This window comes from Melopsittacus undulatus, chromosome 2 (genome assembly GCF_012275295.1).
Source record: "Melopsittacus undulatus isolate bMelUnd1 chromosome 2, bMelUnd1.mat.Z, whole genome shotgun sequence".
In the NCBI taxonomy this organism is placed as follows: domain Eukaryota; kingdom Metazoa; phylum Chordata; class Aves; order Psittaciformes; family Psittaculidae; genus Melopsittacus; species Melopsittacus undulatus.
Window position 1 is genome coordinate 101,067,843 of NC_047528.1, and position 25,293 is coordinate 101,093,135.

General features: G+C 38.8%; 1 protein-coding gene across 1 annotated transcript in view; it reads left to right on the forward strand.

Annotated features, from left to right (window-relative positions):
• The window catches only part of CFAP44 (cilia and flagella associated protein 44), a 44,831-nt gene that overhangs the window by 4,829 nt on the left and 14,709 nt on the right, over positions 1–25,293 (forward strand). The window contains exons 4-22 of the mRNA XM_034074656.1: positions 857–1,019; positions 1,967–2,069; positions 2,384–2,600; positions 3,507–3,621; positions 4,172–4,336; positions 6,008–6,163; positions 7,252–7,299; positions 8,070–8,169; positions 9,382–9,476; positions 12,427–12,627; positions 13,891–14,001; positions 15,680–15,832; positions 17,904–18,122; positions 18,608–18,750; positions 19,599–19,869; positions 21,912–21,967; positions 22,380–22,542; positions 23,440–23,570; positions 24,922–25,136. Coding sequence (XP_033930547.1) covers positions 857–1,019; positions 1,967–2,069; positions 2,384–2,600; positions 3,507–3,621; positions 4,172–4,336; positions 6,008–6,163; positions 7,252–7,299; positions 8,070–8,169; positions 9,382–9,476; positions 12,427–12,627; positions 13,891–14,001; positions 15,680–15,832; positions 17,904–18,122; positions 18,608–18,750; positions 19,599–19,869; positions 21,912–21,967; positions 22,380–22,542; positions 23,440–23,570; positions 24,922–25,136 — 2,825 coding nt within the window. The remainder of the gene's footprint in view (positions 1–856; positions 1,020–1,966; positions 2,070–2,383; positions 2,601–3,506; positions 3,622–4,171; positions 4,337–6,007; positions 6,164–7,251; positions 7,300–8,069; positions 8,170–9,381; positions 9,477–12,426; positions 12,628–13,890; positions 14,002–15,679; positions 15,833–17,903; positions 18,123–18,607; positions 18,751–19,598; positions 19,870–21,911; positions 21,968–22,379; positions 22,543–23,439; positions 23,571–24,921; positions 25,137–25,293) is intronic.

The window sequence follows — 25,293 nt, forward strand, 5'->3', positions numbered from 1 at the left end:
ACAAGACTGGTCCCAGCACCAATCCCTGAGGGAAACCACTCATTACTGGTCTCCAGCTGGACATTGAGCCATTGACCACAACTGTTTGTGTGCAGCTGCCCAGCTGGTTCTTTATCCACCGAGTGGTCCGTGTATCAAATTGATGTCTCTCCAATTTAGAGACAAGGATGTCGTGTGGGACAGTGTCGAACACTTTGCACAAGTCCAGGTAGATGACATCAACTGCTCTGCCCCTGTCCATCAGTCCCATAGCCCCATCAGAGAAGGCCACCAAATTGGTCAGGCAGGATTTCCCCTTAGTGAAGCCATGCTGGCTGTCACCAAGCACCTTGTTGTTTTTCATGTGCCCTAGCATGCCTTCCAGGAGAATCTGCTCCCAGATTTTGCCAGGCACAGAGGTGAGACTGACTGGTCTGTAATTCCCCGGGTCATCCATTTTCCCCTTCTTGAAAATGGGGGTTATATTTCCCTTTTTCCAGTCATCCTTGGTTTGATCTCTTGCCTGTAGAACAGTTCCTAGTACTCTGATGCACATCTCTTACATTTTGTAAAAGTGAACACTGACAGAATACGAATTCCTTGCAGCCTCAAAGGATTCAGCAGAGACAAGCATTGTGCCCTGTAGTGGAGAAGATAGAATGAAATATGAACTTTAGGTCATGTGATTTTCCTCAGTTGTAGATGCTTGATACATTTTACTTTTGCTGCATACTGAACAAAACTGTCTCGTACCATGAGGCTCTTAGTCACTGGTTTCAGTATTCCTGTTTTGGTTTTGGTTTAAGCATTTCTATTTGCTTAGTAAACTTTTCTAGAAAGGCAGTATCAAATCTTTTCCTTATTGAACTGTTCCCAGACATTCTTTTGGATATGACTGCACCAGAAGGGCAAACCTGCTGATGATGGATAGCCAAACACTGCTGTATATAGCAGGCAACTACGTGGTACTCCTAGACCTGAAAACTGAATCTCATCGTTATGTCCGGAGCAGTGGTGGTGGTGGAATTGGCTTTATTCTGGTATTGCTTTTGTTTCTTGTTTTAGGATGCTAATCACTTTCTAGAAACAAAATATTCACTTGGTTGCTTGATGGGAGATTTCTACAGCTGCATGTACATATACATAAGAAAGTATAATACTGATTAAAGGAATGTGTGGACCATGCAATGTGGGCTACTCATCCCTTCAGTATAATTGGCAGAGGATGAATAATCTATGTAGCTCAATCCCAAACTCGGTTGCCTTAAAAGACTCTTTTTTCTTTTTTTAACTCTTCAGCTGTCCTATTCACAGTTGATACTAGTATAGAGGTTTGCTTGCAATTAAAATTTAGAGACTCTAGTTCCTAGACAAAGAGAGAAAGTATCTTGTTTCACTCTAGTAAACTCTTACCAAAAGCTCTAATAAACTCTTACCAAGACTCTCAAATGGTATCTCTGTATTTGAAGCACCTTACCCTGTGAATGACTGACATCTCTCAGTTTTATCCCACATCAACAAGGCTTGCAGAATACCAGCGTCACACTATTGTGCTCCATTATAGGCAGCCTTTTCTGGGGAATTACAGTACATCTAATGGTGTCATTCAGGATGGCTCTTCTGCAGCAGTCTGGTGAAGTAGATGGCTGCTGTTGCAAAGGCTTTTATGGAAAGATCAGCTAGTGGTTGAGTGAGGTAGGAATAATAAAAGAATGCTTAATAAAGCCAGTCATTTCACAGTTTGTCATGGTTCTGCATTATATACGCAATAAATTGTGTGCATAACGGTTTTACCATTTTATGTGCATGGTGGCTTCCTCTGATATTGAGCAATAGATTGGCAGTTCAGAATTAACACACAGAAAAATGCAACCTCTTATTTATGGCAATATCTTTTGACTAATGAATAAATACAATTACTCAATATTTACCAGCACAGAGACAAAGGTGTCGTTACAGTGTGCAATGGGACTTTTGCTTTTTTAAGGCACACCCTACTAAGCAGTACTTTGCAGTAGGAGAAAAAGGAAGGAAGCCAAACCTCATCATCTACGATTATCCTTCACTGAGACCCTACAGAATACTGCGAGGTAGTGTAAAAAGTTCTATTTTTATTTTGTACAAATGGGCTGTTGTTTGTCGATCCCAGCAGATGGAGTAGTGAGCCACTGTAAGTCTGGAAGGAAATACAACCTTTGGTCCTTCACAGCAAAATGGAAAACACTGGTTTCAAGCTTTTTCACTACTGCATGGGAGGAAACTTATTTACTGGAAATAGCCAACTGAAAGCTATTACCTAGTGCACAGTAATTGCAGTGAAACTTGATCTCCTTCTAAGTAGATTTTCCTATTGTTTTTTTCCTCTTTTACATGTGTGCATACTGATGCTTGTGTGTTTCTTCAGACGGAACAGAGGAAGCCTATGTTTTTGGTGATTTCAAACATGATGGCACTTTGCTGGCCAGTGTTGGGAGCAGCCCTGACTACATGCTGACTATCTGGGACTGGAAACAAGAAATGATTGTGTTGAGGTCGAAAGCTTTTTCACAGGATGTTTACAAGGTCACGTTTTCTGCTGATAATGAAGAACAACTGACTACATCTGGAGTAGGACACATCAGGTAGGTTTACTGATTAGGATTAATACATATCACCTGTGAAGTCATAACAGGTACAAGATGATTAATAAGAATGTATCATTAGCAAACGCAGATCAATAAGGAGTGCTACTTGGCCATTGCAATTACAGAAATGAGAAAGTTCAAGTCCTTCAGCTAGTCAGCCAAGTCTTTTGTCACCTTGGGTGTCCAAAAAGGGTGATGCTTGATGATGACTGAGGGTACCACTAGCTCCATTATTGTAATTTCAACAAGCACTGGGGAGAGTACAAGATATTTTATATACACATGTCTTTTAGCTGGTATCATAGCATATGCCTCTTGTGCCCTCTGGGCTTTCTACCTTTGATTTCTTGAACCCATCTGCTGTTTGGGCACCTATTAGTACTGGTTGCCAAGTCATGGATCAGAAACAATCTGATACCACCAAAAGCCTGCAAGAAAGCCTTCAAATTTTATGCCTCTGTACACTCTTTGTTCATGGATCCTTTTGTGATAAAAAATAAACCACAGTTTTAATCAGTTTGGGACAGGGATTAGTTCTCTCTTCTGTAATTATCCAGTGTTCAGTGTTAACACAGCAGAGACTTAAGATATGATTTTGATGCTATTGTAATAGATTAAATATCTAAAATAGATTAAATTATACCTTTAAAGTTATAGTACATCTAGCATTTCTTTGAATTTTAACAGAGGAATCGGGTCGAAATCTGAGATTTATCTACAAATTACATTCAAGTTACAAAGCTTGATCTCATTTTCAAAAGAAAATGCCAAGGTCCCTTGTGAAAAGAATAATAAATGAGCAGCCCTTACCTCAGAGGCATCATCCCTGTTAAGATTATTACAATGTCTGAGAGTGTGTTTAGGAGATCTTGTGTCAGAGAGGGGTGTTTTTTCTATACTCAGGTTCTGGAAGATGGCTCTCACATTCACTGGTCTCAAGTTACAAGGAGCTTTGGGCAGATTTGGAAAAACAGCAGTGTCCGACATTATAGGTTATGTGGAGCTGCCTGATGGGAAGGTAAATAAGAAAAAGTTTAATTGATTTAAAGTTTCCTCTCAGGGTTTGATATAAGGTCTGCTGAGTAAGTTGCAGAGTTACTATTTGCTTCAAAGTGACCTGAGTTACATTCTCGATGTACCGCTCTGATAAGCTAACATTAACATTCATTTGCCAAAACCCTGGCTTGCTTTGTAGTAATCGAAAAGTATGATTAGTATTGTAATGCCCAGACAAAAGATCTCTGGTTTAGAGCTGAGGGTCCTCTAATGGGGTAGTGAAAACATTAGTAAAGAAATACAAAAACTATTAGCCTGAATCTTTACATGCATGAAATGCATGTAAATGGATTTTAAATACATTTACACGCATTTCAGTCCATGTAAATTTTGTCACATTGGTAAAAAGTTGACTCTTCTCATCCTTTACGCCTTCTCTTGCAAATATCTGTGCATTGCTATTAATTTAATGCTTTCATGGAAGGAAGCCACAAATGTTAACCAGATTTTTGCCAATATTTCCGCATGGTTAAGTGCAGGTGCTCATGTGCTTATCTTCATTTGTATTGGAGGTTATCTCAGGGACTGAGTGGGGCAACTTGCTGCTTTGGGAAGGGGCCCTCATTAAAGTAGAGCTCTGTCGAGGTGAACGAAAGCCCTGTCACAGTGGCCCTGTCAGCCAGTTAATTTTGGAGAAAGGAGAACTTCTCACTGTTGGAAAAGATGGCTTCATTCGGGTGAGTTTTTCATCTTTTCTTTCGTGCCTTTGAGTGTGCAAATTTGTGGTCAGCAGGTAAATGTTAAATGTTTCCTTTACCCAGGATTATCTGTGGAGGCAATTTTGCTGTGCAGTTTCTTTCTGAGAATGAATCTGTAGAACAAACAGAGTAAGATCACATCATCACAGTGTATATGTGTGAATTAGAGAATGTTCATGAAACATTCTCTGTTTAATAGTAGTAAATAAGTCACCTTTACTCTAGTAAATCAAAATAATTTTCAGTGATTCTGTAATAGCTTTGTTTTTTCCTGCATTCTAACATCTTTTTCATGTGTAGTTTTGGTTAATCTTTATAATTTTTAGGCCTATTAACGCACTTGGTATTATTTCAAAGGATAAACTACAGCAATATTTGAAGTTAATTTTTGATGTATTTGAAAGCTAGATTATTAATATTAAAATGACATGGAAATTAACATCTCAGAGATGTATATATACTGAAATAGAGGAACAATTAAAAGAAAAAACATAGTATCATACAAGGGTTTGGGTTGGAAAGGACTCTAAAATCATCTAGTTCCAACCCCCCCTGCTACGGGCAGGGACACCTCACACTAAACCATGTCACCCAAGGCTCTGTCCAACCCAGCCTTGAGCACTGCCAGGGATGGAACATTCACAACTCCCTTGGGCAACCCATTCCAGTGCCTCACCACCCTTACAGTAAAGAATTTCTTCCTACTTATATCCAATCTAAACTTCCCCTGTTTAAGTTTGAACCCATTACCCCTTGTCTTATCACTACAGTCCATAATGAATAGTCCCTCCCCAGCATCCTTATAGGCCCCGTTCAGATACTGGAAGGCTGCTATGAGGTCTCCACACAGCCTTCTCTTCTCAGGCTGAACAACCCCAACTTTCTCAGCCTGTCTTCATATGGGAGGTGCTCTCATCCTGAAGTTAAAACATAATTCTGTAAATTAAGGTCAAAAAGTTTTCCTTATCCATGCTACCAGAGTCTGCTCTCATCTGTCATTTATCAAGGATTTTACGGTCTTGTTTGCTTGCTCTTTAAGGGAAGACATGATGTGTCTTCTGCTGATATGTGAAAAAACCTAGAAAACGAATGGGAAGCTGACTGTTACAGACAGTGGAGGGTTTCAGACACCCTGGAGTTTTTGTTGTTGTGTTTTATAAATTGATATTAATTCCATTAGGAAAATTCTCTTAGTTATAAGGTTGCCAACTGTTGTCTTGTCCTTATCCCATAGAGCAGAACATGAATGTGTTAAATTTCCCATTCTTTCTTCTGTGTTGCTTCAGTATGAGTAGTGCTGAGGGCAGGCAGATGCCATTTGTTCTCTGTATTTCTAAGGCTACCATGTATAGATCTGCTAGTGCCAGGACTGAATTTAAGCTACTGTTGTTTCAGAGTTGGACAGAGAACTTTCACATATACTCTGCATTGCACCCAAATGTATTAGATAGTAGTTGGTGGTGGTCACTGTTCTAGGTTATATTCAAAGCAGTGAGGCAGATATGGCAGGTTTCATACTCTACCTGTAGAATCTATACTCCCCTGGTTTCTTATACTTTTGAATTTTCATATTAATTTTGTATGACAACATAACATGGATTTATAAAAACCCATTTGTTTTATGTTTTTTATGCTTCTAATGCCATGAAGCTGTGGAACTTTGAGACAATAGATGCTGCTGATTCTGTGGATGACACAGGGTTACTGGAGGTGGAGCCTATGAAAGAACTTCATGTTGGCAAGAATGTCAGCCTGAGTTTCATGTCAAAAATTCATGACTCTGGACAGGCCTTTTGGTATGCTCAGGTAAGATGCATTCAGGTACATACAGCTCTGTGGAGAAACATAGAATGAGGGAAGTGATGTTAAGAGCAGGAATCCATTACAAATCAGCATGTTTCTCTTTGGTAGATTCGGTCCTCTTCTGGAGATATAGGTCTATATATATGTGTATAAAAAATTCTTCATCTGTATTTATATAATCTATATTTTCATATATATATATTTTTTCTTCTTTCAAATGCTTGAACAGGCTTCCTAGAGAGGTGGTTTATGACCCATGCCTGTCAGGGTTTAGAGACATTTGGACAATGCCTTTAAAAAATGCTTTAACTTTTGGTCAGCCCTGCAGAGGTCATGGAATTGGACTAAGTGATCATTGTAGGTCACTTTTAACTGAACTATGCTATGCTGTGCTATATTTTTAGTGTATAGTAACAAGTAAAACTCTGGCTTTCAGAGCCAGAACTACATAAGAATAGGAGGGCCATAAAAATGATCAGAGGGATGGAACACCTCACCTATGAGGAAAGGCTGAGACAGCTGGGGATGTTCAGCCTGGCGAAGACTCTGGAGAGACCTTATTGTGGCCTTTCAGTTATTAAAAGGGGCCTTTAAGAAAGATGGGGAGAGACTTTTTAGCAGGGCTTGTTGTGATAGGACAAGGGGTAATGGTTTTAAACTAAAAGAGAGGAGATTCAGACTGGATGTGAGGAAAAAATTCTTTACAATGAGGGTGGTGAAATACTGGCACAGGCTGCTCAGAGAGGTGGTGGGTGCACTGTTCCTGGAGACATTCAAGGCCAGGCTGGATGTGGTTCTGGCCAATCTGCTCTAGTTGAGAATGTCCTTGCTTATTGCAGGGGATTGAACTAGATAACCTTTGAAAGTCCCTTCCAAACCAAATTGTTCTGTGATTCTATGATGCCGTCAAAAGGTATTGTCCAAGTTCTGTTATCCTGGACTGATGGATAGGACCAATGTCATCACATTCAGTCATTTCAGTTTCGCAATGATAAACATTAAGGACTTTTTAAGGAGTTGCTGTGGGCAGTTTTATTTCCACATTGAGTCTGGGAATATCCAAGTTACATGTTTTGATTTTTCTTCTTCAGGATAACAATGGAGCAATCTGGAAGCTGGATTTGTCTTTTTCAAATATGGTAAGCTTAGTGGTTTGTTTTTTAATTTCTTTTGATTTCTTCAATTCCTTTGCAGTAACTTCTTTAACTATACTGGATACATCTGCAGTGAAGTTTGTGTTTTATGAAGGTGCACAGTTAAAAATGTTAGCATTCAAACAGATTTTTTTTTCTTTTCCCCTTAAAAATGTATTTTCATAATGTTATTTATGATAATGATTGTGGAGGATTATAAAAAATAATTTTGAGTTTTGATTCCTGAAACTTTGCCTATGGCAACAGGTAAAATCATATTCCAAGAATTTCATGATACATAAAATATTTACAAAGCATACTTTAAAAACTAGTATCAAAATTACATAACAAACCCTAAAATTCCTTGAATGATGAAATTATTTCCCACACAGCACAAGTCCTAGGTTTTAGACCATTTTTTTTTTGCATTCAGAGCAACAACTCTTTGTTAAAAATACTAATTCCAAGCCTGAAACCTCTTAATGAAAGGCATTCCCCTTTATTTTTGCACATAAAGTGATGAAATTTTAAAATAACTTAATGTTCCTATGCTAGTTTTTCTCATAATCTTATGAACATGTAATTAAAAAAAAAAAAAAGCAAACAGGAATTGCATAAATTACATATAGGTACCTTATTCATGCCAGATTTTGTTCACACAAACAGCACCTGCCTAGATTTTCCAGGCTTGCTGCACGTTTACTTGGTAATACTATAGCTGGTGATATCAGCTCTAGAATGTAACAGAATTTCTGTTCTTTTCTTGTGCACTGCAGACCCAAGATCCAGAGTGCCTGTTTACTTTTCACTCTGGAAGGATTGAAGCCATTAGTGTCTCTCCCATCACATACCTTTTGGCCACCACTGCTCTTGACGGTAAGTCAAAAGTACACTACTCTTTTCCTCTCATAGCAGTGTAATTATTGTTTTTGAAGAGCAATGATATTTGGTTTGGAACTATTCTGTTTTGAATTGAAGTTGTGTATTTGCTTTTGAAAAGTCACTTGGCAGAAAATTGTTATTCCTGGGATCAGTTCTAGTTAACACAAATCATTAATGTTTTGAAATAATTCATTAAGGCTGCTTAATTGTAAAAACCTGGCATTTAAACAAGAGTTTTTAATGGGAAACTTTGTCAGTTCTGTTTGTTCTGAGGGAATGGCTTACAAGATGAGACATTTGGTTTGAATAACTGCATTTGTATTCAAGGCTCTGGATCGATAAGTGTTGGGATTTTTGCTATGTAAGGAATTATATACATCTATAGCATTGTGTAAGTCTGTGAATACTGGTGTTTGTGGCTTCCTTAGAAAATGCCACAGCTATCATGCTCTCAACAACAGCTAACATAGTTACAGACATGTTTATTTAACATACAAATATTGCAAAGTAGCCATCTCACAGGTAACTTTATCATGCTTTGAGAGAACTGTCACTGGCCAGAGCATTAACAATGTTATTTACACTTCTCAGAACATGCTACAAGATCTTTAGCTTAATTCTTGTTAGCAGTAGCTCCTCATTTGTCTGTATTGTGCAATGTCTGTGCTCTTCTAGTTTGAAGACGAACTCCTATCTGTTGAGTGAATGACACTTAGGCTATATGCCAGCTGGAATGGAATTTCATACAGACCAGTGTGTGTGTATGAATCTATTAATTTCACCTCTGGTGAAATCTGTCTTTGGACAATCTCCCATTTTCATCCATTTAAATATATTCCTCCCTGAGCAATACCAAATAGTAGTATATCACCTTTTCCTGTGTTGTCAGTACAGATTTTCCTTACAGTATGCTACAGTTCTGTGATTACTTGAAAATTACAGATGGTGGTCAGCAAGGGACTTCTCATTACAACTCTTAGCCTTGACGACTCTTGGGAGTGCGTAAGTTAAAGGGTGAAGAAACCTTATGTTTTATTCATGAGCTCTGGCACTCTGTAACCATCAATCACGTACTTCCAGGAGGGCATTTGATAGTTGGAGAGAAAAATTAATAACATTTTATCCAGCTTTGAATTCAAATGAATAGACATTTCTTCATAAATCTTAACATGTAAGTGACATTGCAGGTGTCTCCTTTCCACACAGGATCAGTGCGTATCTATGATTTCATCAGCGACAGACAACTGAGTGAAATGAAGTTCAAACAAGGAGGAACAGCACTGACATGGGCACCTCGTGTTGTGAGTTTTTGCTAGTGTGTTAACAAAAACCCTTAGGGGCCTATGAGCCTGCCAGCAGCAAGAAAGTGCCTTGCTACACAAGACCTTAAAGATGTCACTGTTAGGCTGTGGTGGAATTTACTATAGTGGTATGTATATGTACGCTTGTGGAGTAGTATGAAAGTATATAGTATGTGTACAGTTTGACTTTACTGTGGATTATCAGGTATCCTATTTTGTGTTTTTCTCAGATGTGAAAATCAGATCCCAGTGTGCAGTCCCAGGAAATAGTTTAAAGACTAACAGCTTCTGTTTAACCCACTCAGAGTAACTGTCAATTAACATGAGCTAGTAACACATTTTGAAATGACAGCCCAGACAATCCACAAACATTTGGAGATAAATCATAAGAAACTGTTGCCAGAACTGATCATTCGTGGAGTGTGGAGTCTATCACTTTCAGACATATTTGCTAATTTTAATTAAAATAATGTCTAGTTATGTTTTTGAAGCAACATAGGAAATCTGTTTGGTTCATTATAAGCAAATTCATGGAGCAAGGTGCTTACTTGAATTTCTGAAGTAAGAGTAGCATTGGGACAGTGCTCTTAGAATTATAACTCTGGTCATACCGACTTTCAGGGATGCTGACCTATACATTCAAGAAGTAAGCTGACTGCCACAGTAAATTGTACAGCATTACAAAACTGACTTAATTCATTTTTAAAAAAGCTGGCACTAAACACAATCTGAAAAGTCGATCTAGCTGCATTTAAGATCCCATTAGATACTTACACATAGCTTAAGGTACTCAAATGTATTTGAAAATTTGTGATATTAATATAAGAAATATAAGAAAAATTCATCCAACATAATTTGAAGCATCTGTATACCACAGTGTCCTCATAGGCAAGCTAACAACTTACAGGCTACATAAGTGAACAGTGACATGGATTTAAAACTGCCCAAATGGCTGGGCTTCAGGGGGTGGTGACTCAGCAGGGTCCAGTTAGAGGCAAGTCTGTAGTGATATACGCTAGGGGTGATGATGTGTGCCAATATTCTTCATTCCACCTGGACAGTGGAACAGAGTTCCTCAGCAAGTTCACAGATGATACCAAACTGAGAGGAGAGGCTGGTACTCTAGAGGGTTGTGCTGGCATTCAGGAGGATCTGAACAGGCTGGAGAATTGGGCTGAGGAGAATCTCAGTAATTTCAGTGAAGGAAAACGTGAAGTACTGCATCTGGGTAGGAATAATCCCAGGTACCAGTAGTGCCTGGGGGTCCACCAGCTGGAAATCAGTTCTGCAGAGAAGGATCCTGGGAGTCACCAGGCTAACCATGAGCCAGCGATGCACCCAAACAAATCCAACAACATCCTGGGCTGCATTAGAGAAGGGTAGTATCATCTGCTTGAGGGAGGCAATCCTTCCTCTTCACTCAGCACTGGGAAGGCACGGAGTGTTGGCTCCCTGGTAAAGGGATACAGAATTAACAGTGTCAAATGCAGATCCGTAAACTTGGGGTCTGTGAGTGACTCCTCTTGGTCATTTACTGAGCAATGCTGTCATGCACTTGTTTATTACAGAGGTGCTTTTTAAGATAAGACATCATGGTCTGATATCCCCAGATAATAGGAAGACAGTTACCTTCAGATCCCTTTTGAACAATAACCTGTTTTATACCCCAAGATCATACTTTTGCCAATTAACCATTCACTCTCGTCTCTTCACAGAGAAATCTCATTCTGTTCTCATTTGTGATGTTCATTAATATTGATTAGTGCTATGTCTGGAGCTGGCTCAGCTTGTAAATCACTTCAAGAGAGTACCATGTATGGCTAAGATCAGCTAAATCTGCAAGCCCAGCTGAAACACAGGCCTATTTCTGTTAACTCTTCTCTCAATTCAAGCCTGTCTACACTCTTAGCAATTGCCTTACCTACAGGGTCTATGTTCAAGACTCCATAGCCTCCTCTTTCCATCTCAATTAGCTGTCCCTGTTGACAACTGCACTATACATAGGGCAGCCAGACCCAAGTCTGCCTCCTCACCTCTTCAAAAATCATACCCACATTCAATGCCCAGTATTATATTCAGGGTAATACAATTATTCCTTTTTTGAGTTCTGCATCTGGAGTACTGTGTCCAGTTCTGGGCTCCTCAGTACAAGACAAGGAGCTACTGGAGAAGGTCCTGTGAAGGGCCACAAGGATGATCAGGGGTTTGGAGAATCTTTCTTATGAGGAGAGACTGCAAGAGCTGGCCCAGTCAGTCTGGCAAAGAGGAGACTGAGAAGGGATCTCATTAATGTATATAAATATCTCAAAGGCAGGTGCCAGAAGGATGATGCCAGACTCTTTCAAGTGGTGTCCAGTGACAGGAGGAGGAGCAATGGCCATGAACTAAACCATGAGAAGTTTCACCTCAGCATAAGGAAGAACTTATGTTGAGGGTGATAGAGAACTGAACACACTGCACAGGGAGGTTGTGGAGTCTACCTCTCTGGAGACATTAGAAACCCTCCTGGACACATTCCTGTGTAACCTCCTGTAGTGGCCCTACCTTGACAGGGGGATTGGACAAGTTGATCTCCAGAGGTCCCTTCAAACCCTAATGATTCTGTGACTCTGATATATATATATATATATATATATATATATATATGTATATATTTGTATATCAGTATGGATTACAGTCACATCCTTGTTCACAGTTCCAGTTTCAATGGTATGTTATCAGTAAAAGACCAAAACTAATCCAAACCAAAAAATAACTCCCAGTCCTCCAACTCCATTTACAGTAGTATATTACAGAGAATAAAGAACATTGCCCACGCATGAGACAACCTTTGTGCTTTAGCAACACTTCCATATGAGTTACAGGTTAACACCAGAGCATGTGCCATTGAGATTCTTGTTCTAAGCTTTCGGATGTAGACTGATTTTTTTCTTCATTCTTCCACTCAAAGGTAAATCCTAAAGGAAGTCTAATGATTGTGGGGTTTGAAGATGGCATTTTCCGCATAATTGAAGTTTATGATCCCAAAGGACTGCCCGTTATTGCAGGAATAGGGACTGCAGAGTTAAATCTGAGAAAAGCTCTCAAACCTCATGCTGCTGCAGTTACAGCCCTGGCATATGAACGAAATGGAGCTGTGCTTGCCACAGGGGTATGTATTAGTTCTTTTGGTTATTTTTATTAGGTCACAAACATAGAGATTATTTAAAGGATAAGGTAAAGTTTGTTTACTGACAACACCGTTATACTTCTGTTACTATGTTGATTGCTGCTTCTAAGTTCTCTGCAGTGCTGGGGGAAGAGAAGGATCTGTTTGCTCTCACATTTGTTTTCCAAAGGAAAGCGACCATGCAATCCATGCAATTAGTTTTGTGAATTACTGGATTGTTTAGTGTGAATTCTGTAATCCCCTTTGAAGATGGATTTTGTTCATTTTGGAATTAGTTTAGGAGTACCTTGAAATTAGTATAACCAAGTTGGTTTGTACACCACCTTGACTGCAATCCAGCTGCTACTCAGCACTGCTTGGTCTTACAAGAGGATCAACCAGTTGGTTTGTCAGTGTGCCTGCTAGTCTATGAGATGATTTCCAGTCAATGTGGTCTCTCTCTTTAAAATCTAGACTTTAGCCATGCTCAGTGCATTTGCAATTAACATGTTCCTTGAGCTGAATGACCGTGCAGTTCCCTTAATGCAGGATTTACACGGCTATGCATCATTTTGTGCACCAGTTCTGGATTCCTTGTTATCTGGGGAAATCAGCTTGCACTGTCTTACCTGAAAAAGCAGTCCTGAGCTTGAGCTTTAAAGGAGCTCCCTGGACAAGGGACAGAAAGCGTATATCTGGGGGTGCCAGGTGAAGCCCATGAGGGTAATTAGCTATAGAACCATAGGATGGTTTGACTTGGAAGGAACCTTAAAGATCATCCAATTCCAGTCCCCTGCCATTGGCAGGGACACCTTCCACTAGATCAGGTTGATCAAAGCCCCATCTAACCTGGTCTTGAACATTTCCAGGAATGGGGCAGCAACAGCTTTTCTTGGCAATCTGTGCCAGTGCCTCACCACCCTCACAGAGAAGAATTTTTTTCCTAATATCTCATCTAAGTCTACCCTCTTTCAGCTTAAATCCATTCCCCATTGTCCTGTCAAGGGGATTTAAGTGCTATGGGTGCATTCAGAGTCCTGGAGCAAGGTGGGCAGGATTTTTACTTCCTCCCTGTAATCATCATAGAAACCCAGTTCTAAGTTCCAAGGCATCTGTAAGTATCCCTGTCAAGCTACAAAACATTGGAAGTATGTGTTTGTCATAAAGTGCTTGCAGTCTTTTGAATTTTTAGTCAAACTTTGATTCAGTCATGATTGTTTTGTGTTTTGATTTTTTTTTTTGTGTTTTGATTTTTTTTTTCCTCAGAGTAAAGACAAAACTGTTTTCTTTTTTGCTGTTGAAGATGAATATGAGCCAATTGGATTCATCTGTGTCCCTGGGCCTGTGCAGGCATTACAGTGGTCTCCACCTTCTCATGTGAGTAATGCATGTTTTTTTTCTTTCCTTCCCTACTGTATTAAAACATCATTTTGAAAAGAACTTCAAAAGAAAATAGATGAAGATCCATGACCCAAGCCATGTTCTCTACAGACATTGCAAAAGATGCTTTGCTAACTTTGTTCTTCATGCTGCTACAGCATGAGAGATAGGTTCTGTGTAGCTATATCTGGTTCAGTTACTTCGGATTTGTTTTGGAGTTTGGATAATAAAGAGCAGAAACATATGCAAACCATAAAGTTTAATTCAGCTTTTTGAGTTCCTGCCTTGAAGTAACAGGCATGTGCCTTAGCTTTTGGAAGGTCTTAGTCTTCTTTAACAAAAGAATTCTTCGCGCTTTATTACCTATGCCTCCTGCCTGTATTAAAACAGGCTTTTGCAAAGCTTCTGGACCACATCAAGAAAGTTTTTAGGTGCTTTTTGGAATTCACACTCTGAAGTGTGTCAGTGATGTATTCAAGTAGATTCTTAATATTTTAGAAGTTTTATAAGATTAGAGTAACACCTCAAATTTTGGTTGATCCAGTATTCTTGTTTTGAGGGGAGATTGTTCGTCATATTTAGATGCTGACAAGTGGCAGCAAGATATGAAATAAAGGTGTGCAGTGGCAAAGTGTAGCTATGATTCATCATTCATGGGAACTGATAAAAACTGTTAGCAAAAAACTCCTGCTGGTATGAGCTCTGTCTTACTGCAGGATTGATAGCTCTTGATCTGACAGTTGTGTTTTGAGTCCTTTCCTTGAGGACAAGGTACTTCTACTAACTAGAAAAAGAACATGTCTTTGGTATGTTAGATTCTGCCTGAGTAATTTTGTCTACCAGTATCTGGTCTCCACTGCTAAATGTAAACACTTATTAAACATAGTACAAGCATCTTAGTGTTAAACTACTTTTTTTCTCTTTAAAAAAGGCACCTTGGTGATTAAATACAATGCAGTTAATGAGTGCATTTGTGAGGCTGAGATTTTACAGACACAAGACCTATATAATTCCTAGTTAAGGTTTCCATAGCAACTCGTAATAGTCCCCCTTTGCACGTTTTTAGTGATAGGTCAGATAAAATAAGCCTCTCATTCTCTAGATAGATAGCTTATGAAAATTAAAACTACAGACCTGCCTTTTAAAAGCTCGAAACACTAGATAAATATTACCCTCTCCTCACACATACTTCGTAACTTTGCATTTTAAAGGCCCTGCAGGTACCAGCAAAGAACAAACTCAAAGTTAAATAGCATTAGACAAGATTTTGAGCCCGCTGTTGAAGATATAAAGGATTTATTACTACAGAAACATATGAACTTCCAAACAATTATCAGCCCAAACCCTCAGTTTCTAACTTGAGTCAGATCCATTTTTAGTTTAACCAAACTCCCAAAACATCATCATGCTGCTTCCAAGCTAGGCAATGTCAGAATGGTAGCTGTTTGTACATGGCAAGGACTTCTTCAATTCCTTACCTTTGCCAAGAACACATAGCATAAAAGCAGCTCCCTGATTTCTAATGTTTATGCAAAAGTATCCATTAAAATAAGAGCACAGCTAAAGTTAATGCCTCCTGGCTGGAGCTTGGCTTTGTGCCTCTGTATCTTCTGACTTTTTCCGATTTCTCTCAATTGCATGTATACATCTGCCCTGTACTTGTGTTTTTGTACAGGCACAGAGCACACTGCTCATCCTTTGTGAGAATGGCTTTGTTCTTCAGGTTCCTGCCCCGGTCCCTGGTGAACATAATACAGCGTCCACCTATCAACTAAAGAACCTGCCGATGCAGTACTTCCATTTTCATAGTATTAAATCCCGAATCAAGGTAAAGAAATCTCCTGTGGTGGAATTTCATGTTCTTCATTGTGCTAGAAGACAAAACTATGCAGAAAAGTTTTTAGTCTCTGTATTCATCATAGGTTTTTTTACTAAGCTTCTTAAAGGTGAAGGCCAGGTAGAGTCCATTTTTGGCTGTGTTTCAACATGTGAAATAAATTGTTATTTATCTATTCAAATAGAATGTACATAACACTGAGAACATTATGTGAATTTTGAATATAATTAGAAAATAACATTTGTGAAAAAGAAAAACAATACAGCAGATTAGTTCTCAAAATGTTTTCATTTGGTGATTTTCACAAGAAGTGTGTTTCTTCTGCTTGATGTTAGCCCTGTATGAAATTCCTTTGAACAGTCATAAAACACACATGTGATCACATTGAGGCAAATATAAAACATATATAATTATTTTCAGCAATTTCTGATTTTTTAAAATGTTGTAATAATTTTAAAAGTGTGTGTTTTATTTCTGTATGACAACTAGCATTTTAGAAGGTCATCCTTGGTAGTGTTCAAGATCAGGATGGATGGGGCTTTGAGCAGCCTGGTCTAGTGGAAGGTGTTCCTGCCCATCGCAGGGGAGTTGGAACTAGATGATCTTTAAGGTCCCTTGCAACCCAAACCATTTCATGATTCCATGACTCTATGTGGGACAAAAAGAAATGAATTATGCCAGCTCTCAGTTAGTTAAATTTGTGAAATTAAAAAGCAAGCTGATGTTAGGCTCAGGAGTAGAAATCCAGTGAGTAGGCTGTCAGTCCTGTGTTCAGTCCATCACAGTCCAACAGCCTCTCTGGTTTTGTTCTTAACCTGTGATTTCTCTGCCTTCTCTATAAACTGCATTTGGGGGGAAAGATTTCTTGGGGATTCCCTCACAGAAAGAACCACAAGAATGATCACAAAGCTGGCATACATATATAAAGAAAGAATGAACACATGTGCATGGAGTTTTGTAGGAGGTTTTGTGGCTGTTTTTTTTTTGTTTGTTTGTGGGTTTTTTTGTGGTTTTTCTTTTTCAGTCAAAAGAAAATATTTTTGGGAAACACTAAACATTTTAAAAATAGAAAAGGCTTCTACAGGGACAAAGAATATTAATAGCTCTCCTTTTCTTCTAAGAATAGATCAGTAATTAATAAATCACAACATGGATATTTTGGATAGTGTAAGGAAAGCCAGGCTGGATGAGGCTTTGAGCAACCTGGTCTAGTGGAGAATGCCCCTGCCCATGACAGGAGGGCTGGAATGAGATAATCTTTAAGGTCTCTTCCAATCCAAACCATTCTATGATTACATGATTCTATGAAAGATTTCTTACAGTAAAGGTAGTGAAGCACTAAAATAGTTTGCATAGGCTGTAGAGTCCCCAGAGCATGAGATTTTTAGAAGATCAGTCCTAAGGTTCACCTGATTCTACTTTCAAGCAGAAGAATGCTCTTTCAAGATCCTTTCCAGACCTTTCTCGATGATTTTTCCATCTAATGTCTTTTTGGGAAGATCCTGTTGTTAGAGAATGTTTGGTGTTTGTTAAGGCTAAAGTAGGCATGAATGGAAAGGGGGTTTAAAAATTTTTATACATCTGCAAATATCTTCCCTTCGTTTTTCAGAAGAGCCAAAGTCTGTAACAACTTTCTTTCACTCTACATCAATGACGCTTTAGAACTTGGGAATCTGAGTTCAGCTTTCCAGTGTTTTACTGTCTTCTGGGCAGGCGCAGGACAGGGCTTAGGAGTTCTGTAGAAGTAGTATGCTAGTAGTGGTTAATATTTGGAATAATCTCTTTGAGGAAATGATGAAGTCTGCTTCTTATGCAGAATGGTTTCTGCTTCAAAGGACCATGAGCTTAAAATACTTTGGAGGAGGAAAATGGGGATGTTTCACTGGAGAATTGCATGAAGACTGGTTGATGTCCACTTAGTTGATAGAAAACAGATTTCTCTAGATATTCTGTATATATAATGCCAGAACCAGCTTGGATTTCATCTATGAGACTCCTCTGGTCAGTAATGCATCAAGTGCCTTGTTTTTGTCTCTCTGTGTTTCTCTGCTTGTTGAAATAGCTGGAAGAAGAAATTGCACTGAGAGAGAAAAAAAGGGAGGAGAAGGAGAAAGCAAAACTTGAATGGATAAGGCAGCAACAGGAGATGGGAAACAAGATAGAAGAAGAAGCTGAAGAGGAACCCAAGGAAGAGCCATTGCCACCTATCTACATACCAGAGGAACCCAGTCCCATTCTCTGTGGGTTTTATTCAGCACCAGGAAAATTTTGGCTTTCCTTGGTAAATCAATTTTTTATTTCATGTTGGTAGGATTGCAAGATGTGGCAACTTTCCCTTCACATGTGGCTAACTTAGAAAACTGATTATTTGAAACCTGCCATTTCTAGGACATTGAATACCCATCATACTTGATAGATTCAGCAATCTTTATGAAGTAATCCCATAGTGTCATTCCAATTCAGATTGTACAGTAAATTTCCTATAGGTATGCTTCTTGGTGATGCCTGAATGGGCAAAAAGACTAAGCTGTTCCCTCAAAAATAAGAGGTAGAATTTTAATGTATTGATAGGCTGACTTGTAATGCCAGTGATCACAATAGATTTTTCTCTGTGGATAAATAGGGTCTCTAGATGTTTGGAAGTAACTTTTTCTAACCTATTGTAGCTCCTTAAGAAAGGAAGAATTCATCTGAAAACTGAATTTACCTGATCAGTTGTGTAGTGTTCTTTTGTTACCATTTCTTTGTGGTCCTTTTCTTCTTCAGGGTGGGTATGACTCAGGGTTCCTCTATCATTGTGAATTCTCACATGATGACCAAGAAGACCCTGAAGATAGGAAAGATGAACCCTTTGAAGTGATTCCTATGGAGGACACCGACAACAATCCCATCCACCAAATCTTCTTCTGGTAAAACATTGTAGTGCAACAGCTTTGTGATAAAGCTTGATGAAGTTGAAGGGAGGAAGAGTACACTGCTTTGTCACTTTTTCTATCTGTGGCTTAACTCTAGTATGCAGGAACTTTCTTTGGTTTTCCAGGCACTGAGTTTCACTTAAAATTCCTAATGGACACAGTGGGCACTGTGTCTGACAGAATAATTTAAAAAGTCCTTCAGAGATGCAAACATCTGATTTCTAATTAAGTATTGATTAGGACTCAAACATCTTGGATTGTATAATTTCAGGAGAACCATTAGTCTCTGCAAACTGTGATCACCAGAAGAGCAAGTCTTTTTAGTGGTTAGCAAAGAGAGGACACAGTTCTCCCTTGAGGATAACAAGGAGGGATCAGTCCAGCTCTCTTGTGCAAAGAATACACTGTGAACTGTACAGATGAAAAGGTTGAACAATTTTCAGACTCCCAATGTTAGGCTGCCTGTAAGGCTAGGCATATTCTGTATCTAAGGAGGTAGGTTTAGTTCAGGCTTTAATCTACAGCTGGCTGCATTCATCACCATCTCTAATGGGTGGAGAGCATGGGGGGAAATCTGCTTTTCTATTTCTGAACCTGGTGTCTGCTACCCTGCCCAACTCAGGGCTGAGATCAGTTCCACAGTACCCACCAAGTGCTGAAACATTCCAGAGCACTCAGCTGGGAAACAAATTCGTAGTTGTATCACACATATTTGAAGTGATCCAAATATTTTCCTCCTAGTTTACAGACTTGGGAAAGCTATATTTATTAAGCTAGATTAGCTCTTTTCAAGTTTCATGTTTTGAGCTGTGCCCTCACTTGTTACGTTGCCTATTTGACAGTACCAGCAGAGTATGGATGTTCTGTGGGATGCAGAATGGCTCACTGCGTGCTTATTCTCTCCAAGAAAAAGACCTCTCAGCAGATACCCTGAAGGAATACTGGTCCTTCAGTGTACACGACAATGATTATGGCCAGATCCGGGGAATCTGTTCTAGTTATGATGATAGGTTTCTGATTACCTGCGGTGGAGATGGAAACATTTTTACTTTCAACATCTTGTCTCCAGAGGATGTTCAGAAAGAGCTAAAAGCCAAAATCCCCTCTCCTAGGGTAAGTTGCTACCCTCTTTCACGGAATTAGGCCTATTTACTGTGAAAATACTCCAGATAGATAGGCAAAATGCAGTTCAGTTATTTGGCATCATAGATGTTTCATAGCAAAGGCTGAGGTTTCCCAGTTTAGAAGAGTAGCTCTTGCAAAACATTCCCTAATAAACAGGTACTATGTCTGCATTCTTCCCTCTTAATGTTTTGTGGTTTTCTCCAAATAAACATAGCATGTGTTATTCAAATGTAATAGTCTACTGATCTTTTCCCACTCAAAGGTGTATTTGTGCACATTCCTAAAATGAAAGAACCACAAGAATTTGTCATACTTAATACTTGTCTTGCATTTAACTCCAATAAAGTATGATTCTGCTCTGGCTGGGTATTCTACAAATAATTGTAGAGTCATAGGATCATAGAATCAACTAGGTTGGAAAAGACCTTTAAGACCATCAAGTCCAACCATTGCCCCAGGACTGCCAAAATAATTTTGGAGAATACCAAATGTGTAGTATCTCAGAGCATCTAGTACCAGTCATATACAACCCACACGTTGGATATTTAAAATTTGTAAAATAGCACAGCATGATGCCAATCCTGTTGCTCTGCCACTCTTGGACAGCATTAGTAGTAATCATTCTATAGGTGCTCTGTATTCAGTGTAGAGCTCATCACCTTTAGCATGTTTGAATAGATGATACTGGAACTCAGTAACAGTTCTACTGTTATTACACAAGAAGAGAGAGGTGTCAACTCCATCACTGAAAATGTTCAGACTTTATTGATTTTTAAAAAAATCACTTCAGTGCTGGAATTAAACAAATATAACTTGAAAGCAGCAGTGAGGCCTCTTGAGTAAGGAAGTGTTTTCATGCACAATGAATTTTCAAATAGAAATAGAAATTCATTACAGTTTAAAAACACTGAAAGTGTCAACATAAAACAAATTCAACTTCTAAATATTTTTATATTAGTTAGTAACTACCTTTTTAAAGCTGCTGGGTGAGGGAGGCTGAGGAAATTATAATTTTGGCCATTTAGTTAAATTGTTCATGACTGGTTGGAATTCTTTACCAGTATCACAAGAACATGCAGCACTAAGAAGAGACTCAAAACTGTTTTCTTAAACTAAGTGAATGATTGGAACCTCCGATATCAGACCCTTGCTAGCTCTAGTATTACAAATAGTGATTAATAGACAATTATAAAAGAATATATATAGTTTTATCATTTTGAGTATGTCAGTAGCTTTATATAAAGACCTTAATGGTCAATTTCTATTGTTCAGTCTAGCAACATTACTTAAAGACCATCCTAATAGTTTTTCCCTTATCAAAGTATCTTAAGTATCTATTCTAGCTTTAAGTCATGTGGAAGATTTTAAAAATTCCATCTTCATTAAACTTAATGAGATTCTTAAAGAATCAAATACAAATCCTCTGAAACTGTTTGAGTTAAATTACAGATCAGTTTAATATGACTGTATTTACTGTAGGGTGATAGGCCCCCTTCCTTTTCTAGAGCATGACTGCCTAGGGAAATGAGATTTGTGTGGCTGCAGTGTCCAACCATCTGTCATTCTTCACAGCTAATAATTGTGAACCCATTATGCAGTCAGCAGAAGCAAAACAGAATAATTACACATATAACTTGGAATTAGCCCAGGATATGTTGTCTCTTGTCAACATGGCAGTGAGGGGGGACAAGAGAATTGAGTTTGGGGGATAAAGAACTAAAGATATTAGTGAAGTTAGGACAAGAAATGTAATGGTTAATGTTGATAGTAAGGAAATAGGATTTGTATTCATTGTCTCTAAGAATTATGCTTCATTATTTCCTTTACATATAAACCAACTGTATTGCTTTTTCTTCTTGAAACATTAAAATCTGATATTTAAGGCTAATATAAAAATATTGTTCATGAGGGTTTATTTTGTTTTTTTTTTTGAGAAGCAATGGGAGCTCTGTCGTAATGTTTGTAAAAACTTTATTGTCTGTTGAAACTATTACTGCTTACTTAAAGGCAAACCAACATTTTTATTCCAGAGTGGTCTTGAGAAGGAGAAGGCTGCTGAAGACATTGAGGATTCCAATACCTACAAGTAAGAGATTCTTGGATAATGATAAGAGATTTTCAAGTGTTGGTAGCTCTTTCTTCAGACCACATACTTCTTTTTGCCTCCCAACAAGGTGATCACCTTCTCCCAAGAGAAGGTGATCATGCTGAATTTGGGTCATTTCCTTGTTACACACAAAGTTTTTTTAGCCTTTCTGTTGATTTAATTTACTTTTCTGTGGTAGTAATACAAATATAGTAGTCTGAGAATTTCTTAACTTCAGAGACAAAGAAAAGGTCAAGGTCAAAGCCCCTGGATGTCAGGAGTGTGCAAATATACAGGAAGAAGATTCTTTTCTAAGTTACCTCAAGAACCGTTGAGTTCATTGGGAGTTTAAGGCTGTATCTTTCCTCTCTTCTACTGCAATAACACTGCTTCCTTTATCATGCATTTTCAGCATTGAGGAAGTCAAACAGAAACAGGAGCATGACCGGAAAATGAAGGAAGTTGAAGAGAAAAAGCAAAAGAAAAGAGAGAAGTTAATAGCACTGAGGCATGAGTTTCTTCTTCTTCTTCAAAAGAATCAGAAGTTGCCCAAGCACATGCAACTGCACAGAGAGGTACATCTGGTTTATACACAGGTCATTTACCTTTACAGGCACCTTCTTCTAAAATGTTGCTACCCAATGCGTTGGGGCGAAAGGTGTCCAACCCTTTGGATTATGGTAGTTCTCTGAATATATATGTCATAGTTTAAGCCCAGCCTGTCACTCAGAAACCATGCAGCTGTTAGCTCATTCCCCCCACTTCCTTCCCCTGCTCCCAGAGGGATGGGGAGGAGAATTGAAAGAATGTAACTCCCACGGGTTGAGATAAGAACAGTCCAGTAACTAAGGTATAACACAAACCACTACTGCTACCACCAATAATAATAATGATAAGGGATATAACAAAGGGAGAGAATACAACTCCTCACCACCCGCTGACCAATACCCAGCCTGACTGAACAGTGATCTAACCCTTCTGGGTAACTGCCCCCAGTTTATATACTGGGCATGACGTGCTGTGGTATGGAATACCCCTTTGGTTAGTTTGGATCAGGTGTCCTGTCTCTGCTTCCTCCCGGGTTCCCCTCCTCCCTGGCAGAGCATGAGACTTGGAAAGTCCTTGGTCAGAGTAAACATTACTGAGCAACAACTAAAAACATCAGTGTTATCAGCACTGTTCCCAGGCTGAAAGTCAAAACCACAGCATTGCACCAGCTACTAAGAAGGAGAAAAATGACTGCTACTGCTGAAGTCAGGACAGTATAATTTGCTGGGACTTCTGAATCACAGCTGAGGATTTGTGCCATTTAAGCATGTGGGAAAAATGTAGTTCTCTCTGGAGATCTGAATAGCTTCTTAAATAAAGGATTGTGTTGATGTGTGTGGAACTCTGGGACCTGGACAAAAATATTTATTACCAAAACCCAGTTGCCAGGGTAATGTGATACTGGGTTTTTTGCCTTTCTGCAGCAGTTTGAGATGGATCGTAAGATCTTTGAGGAACTGGATAGGCAGACAGCACAGAGAATCCAGTTAGTGCAAAATGAGCTAGCTTGGGAGCATGAGAAACACTCAATTGGACTGCAGAAACTGCGAAAACAGTGAGTACCACTTTTCTTCTAATTCTTCTTCTGACTTTTCAAGGGCCTTATCATTTACAAAGTTTTACCTGCCACAAGGAAAAAGAATTTGATGTTTTTTTCCTCATATAGTTAATATTTCTTCTGTTTTGATTCTGTTCTCTTTTTACTTGGAACATACACAGGACTATATATTGATATTTGGGTTTACTTACTACTTTTGCATCTTTGGTAAAATTTCAAATATTCAGATCAAGAAAGTAGCTTCATTCTGTTTTACTTCTACATTAAGGAAACTGGGGTCGGGCTCTTAAGACTATGTTTGCCTGGAGTTTGGCAGTAATTTCACCAAGAACCAAGAACTCTTACTGAAATTTTGAAGAACAACATATGAACCCCTGTTTTTCAGGCATGTTGCATGTCTGTCAGATATTTTAGTGTTATTGCTAACATAATGCTCCCTATACAATTAAAGTTATAAAATTAACTGTCTCAAAAACACAACTTTAAGTTCTGGATACATTTTGGGTTGAACTTAAATCTAAATATATAGCGAAAGATGAATGTGTAAAAATAAATACACAATACAAAATAAACAATAAAAACCCCACCTTACACACACAGAGTGTATGACTGGGAAAAAGACTTGATTAAAGCCATGGTTTTAATCAGTCCTTAATGGAAGATAAAAGACATTCTCCTGAAGAATCTGGTGTAAGTTTATATGTTAGGAGAGGTCTTCATTCTTCAGCATCTCCATTCCTAGACTGGAAAAAGTCAATAGATAGTGTCTGATGTCATAGAATCATAGGATAGGGTTGGAAAGGCCCTTAAGGTCATCCAGTTCCAACCCCCCTGCCATGGGCAGGGACACCTCACACTAAACCATATCACCCAAGGCTCTGTCCAACCTGGCCTTGAACGCTGCCAGGGATGGAGCATTCACAACCTCCCTGGGCAACCCACTCCAGTACCTCACCACCCTAACAGTAAAGAATTTCTTCCTTATATCTAATCTGAACTTCCCCTGCTTAAGTTTTAACCACTTACCCTTTGTCCTCCCACTACAGTCCCTAATAAAGAGTCCCTCCCCAGCATCCCTGTAGGCCCCCTTCAGATACTGGAAGGCTGCTATGAGGTCTCCACGCAGCCTTCTCTTCTCCAGGCTGAACAGCCCCAACTTTCTCAGCCTATCTTCATACAGGAGGGGCTTCAGCTCCCTGATAATCCTTGTCATGCTATTATTTAGTGACTTGTGAATTTACATGTAATGACTGTACGTGCAGTAAGTAAGCTACATTATTCCTGTCCTTTTGGTCAAGGCAAAATGGTAGGTTGTGCCTACTTACATCAGATGATTTTGTCTTTTCAGGTTTCGGGACTCACTTGAATTTGACACTGTTGTTGTTCATGCTATTCAAAGCAACCATCAAATTTCCACCTACAGACTTCTAGTAATGTCTCATAAATACTACGAAGGTAAAGAACGTCCATCTTGGGAAAGGACAGTACTCAAACAGGCATGGAAACAACCAGAAAAGAAGCAGATCAGCATAGAGTCAAAGCGTATGTATAGGGCTAATAATGGCCATTTAAATCTTATCAGCAATATGGTTTCTGTCTCTCATCTAAATTTGTTTTCCTGAGTCCAAGCTAAAGAAATTGTAATTTCTTTAGATATAAGTAAAGAAATTATAACTGTGGCATGTTTTTTCAGTACCCATGTACTTAGTAACACACATAC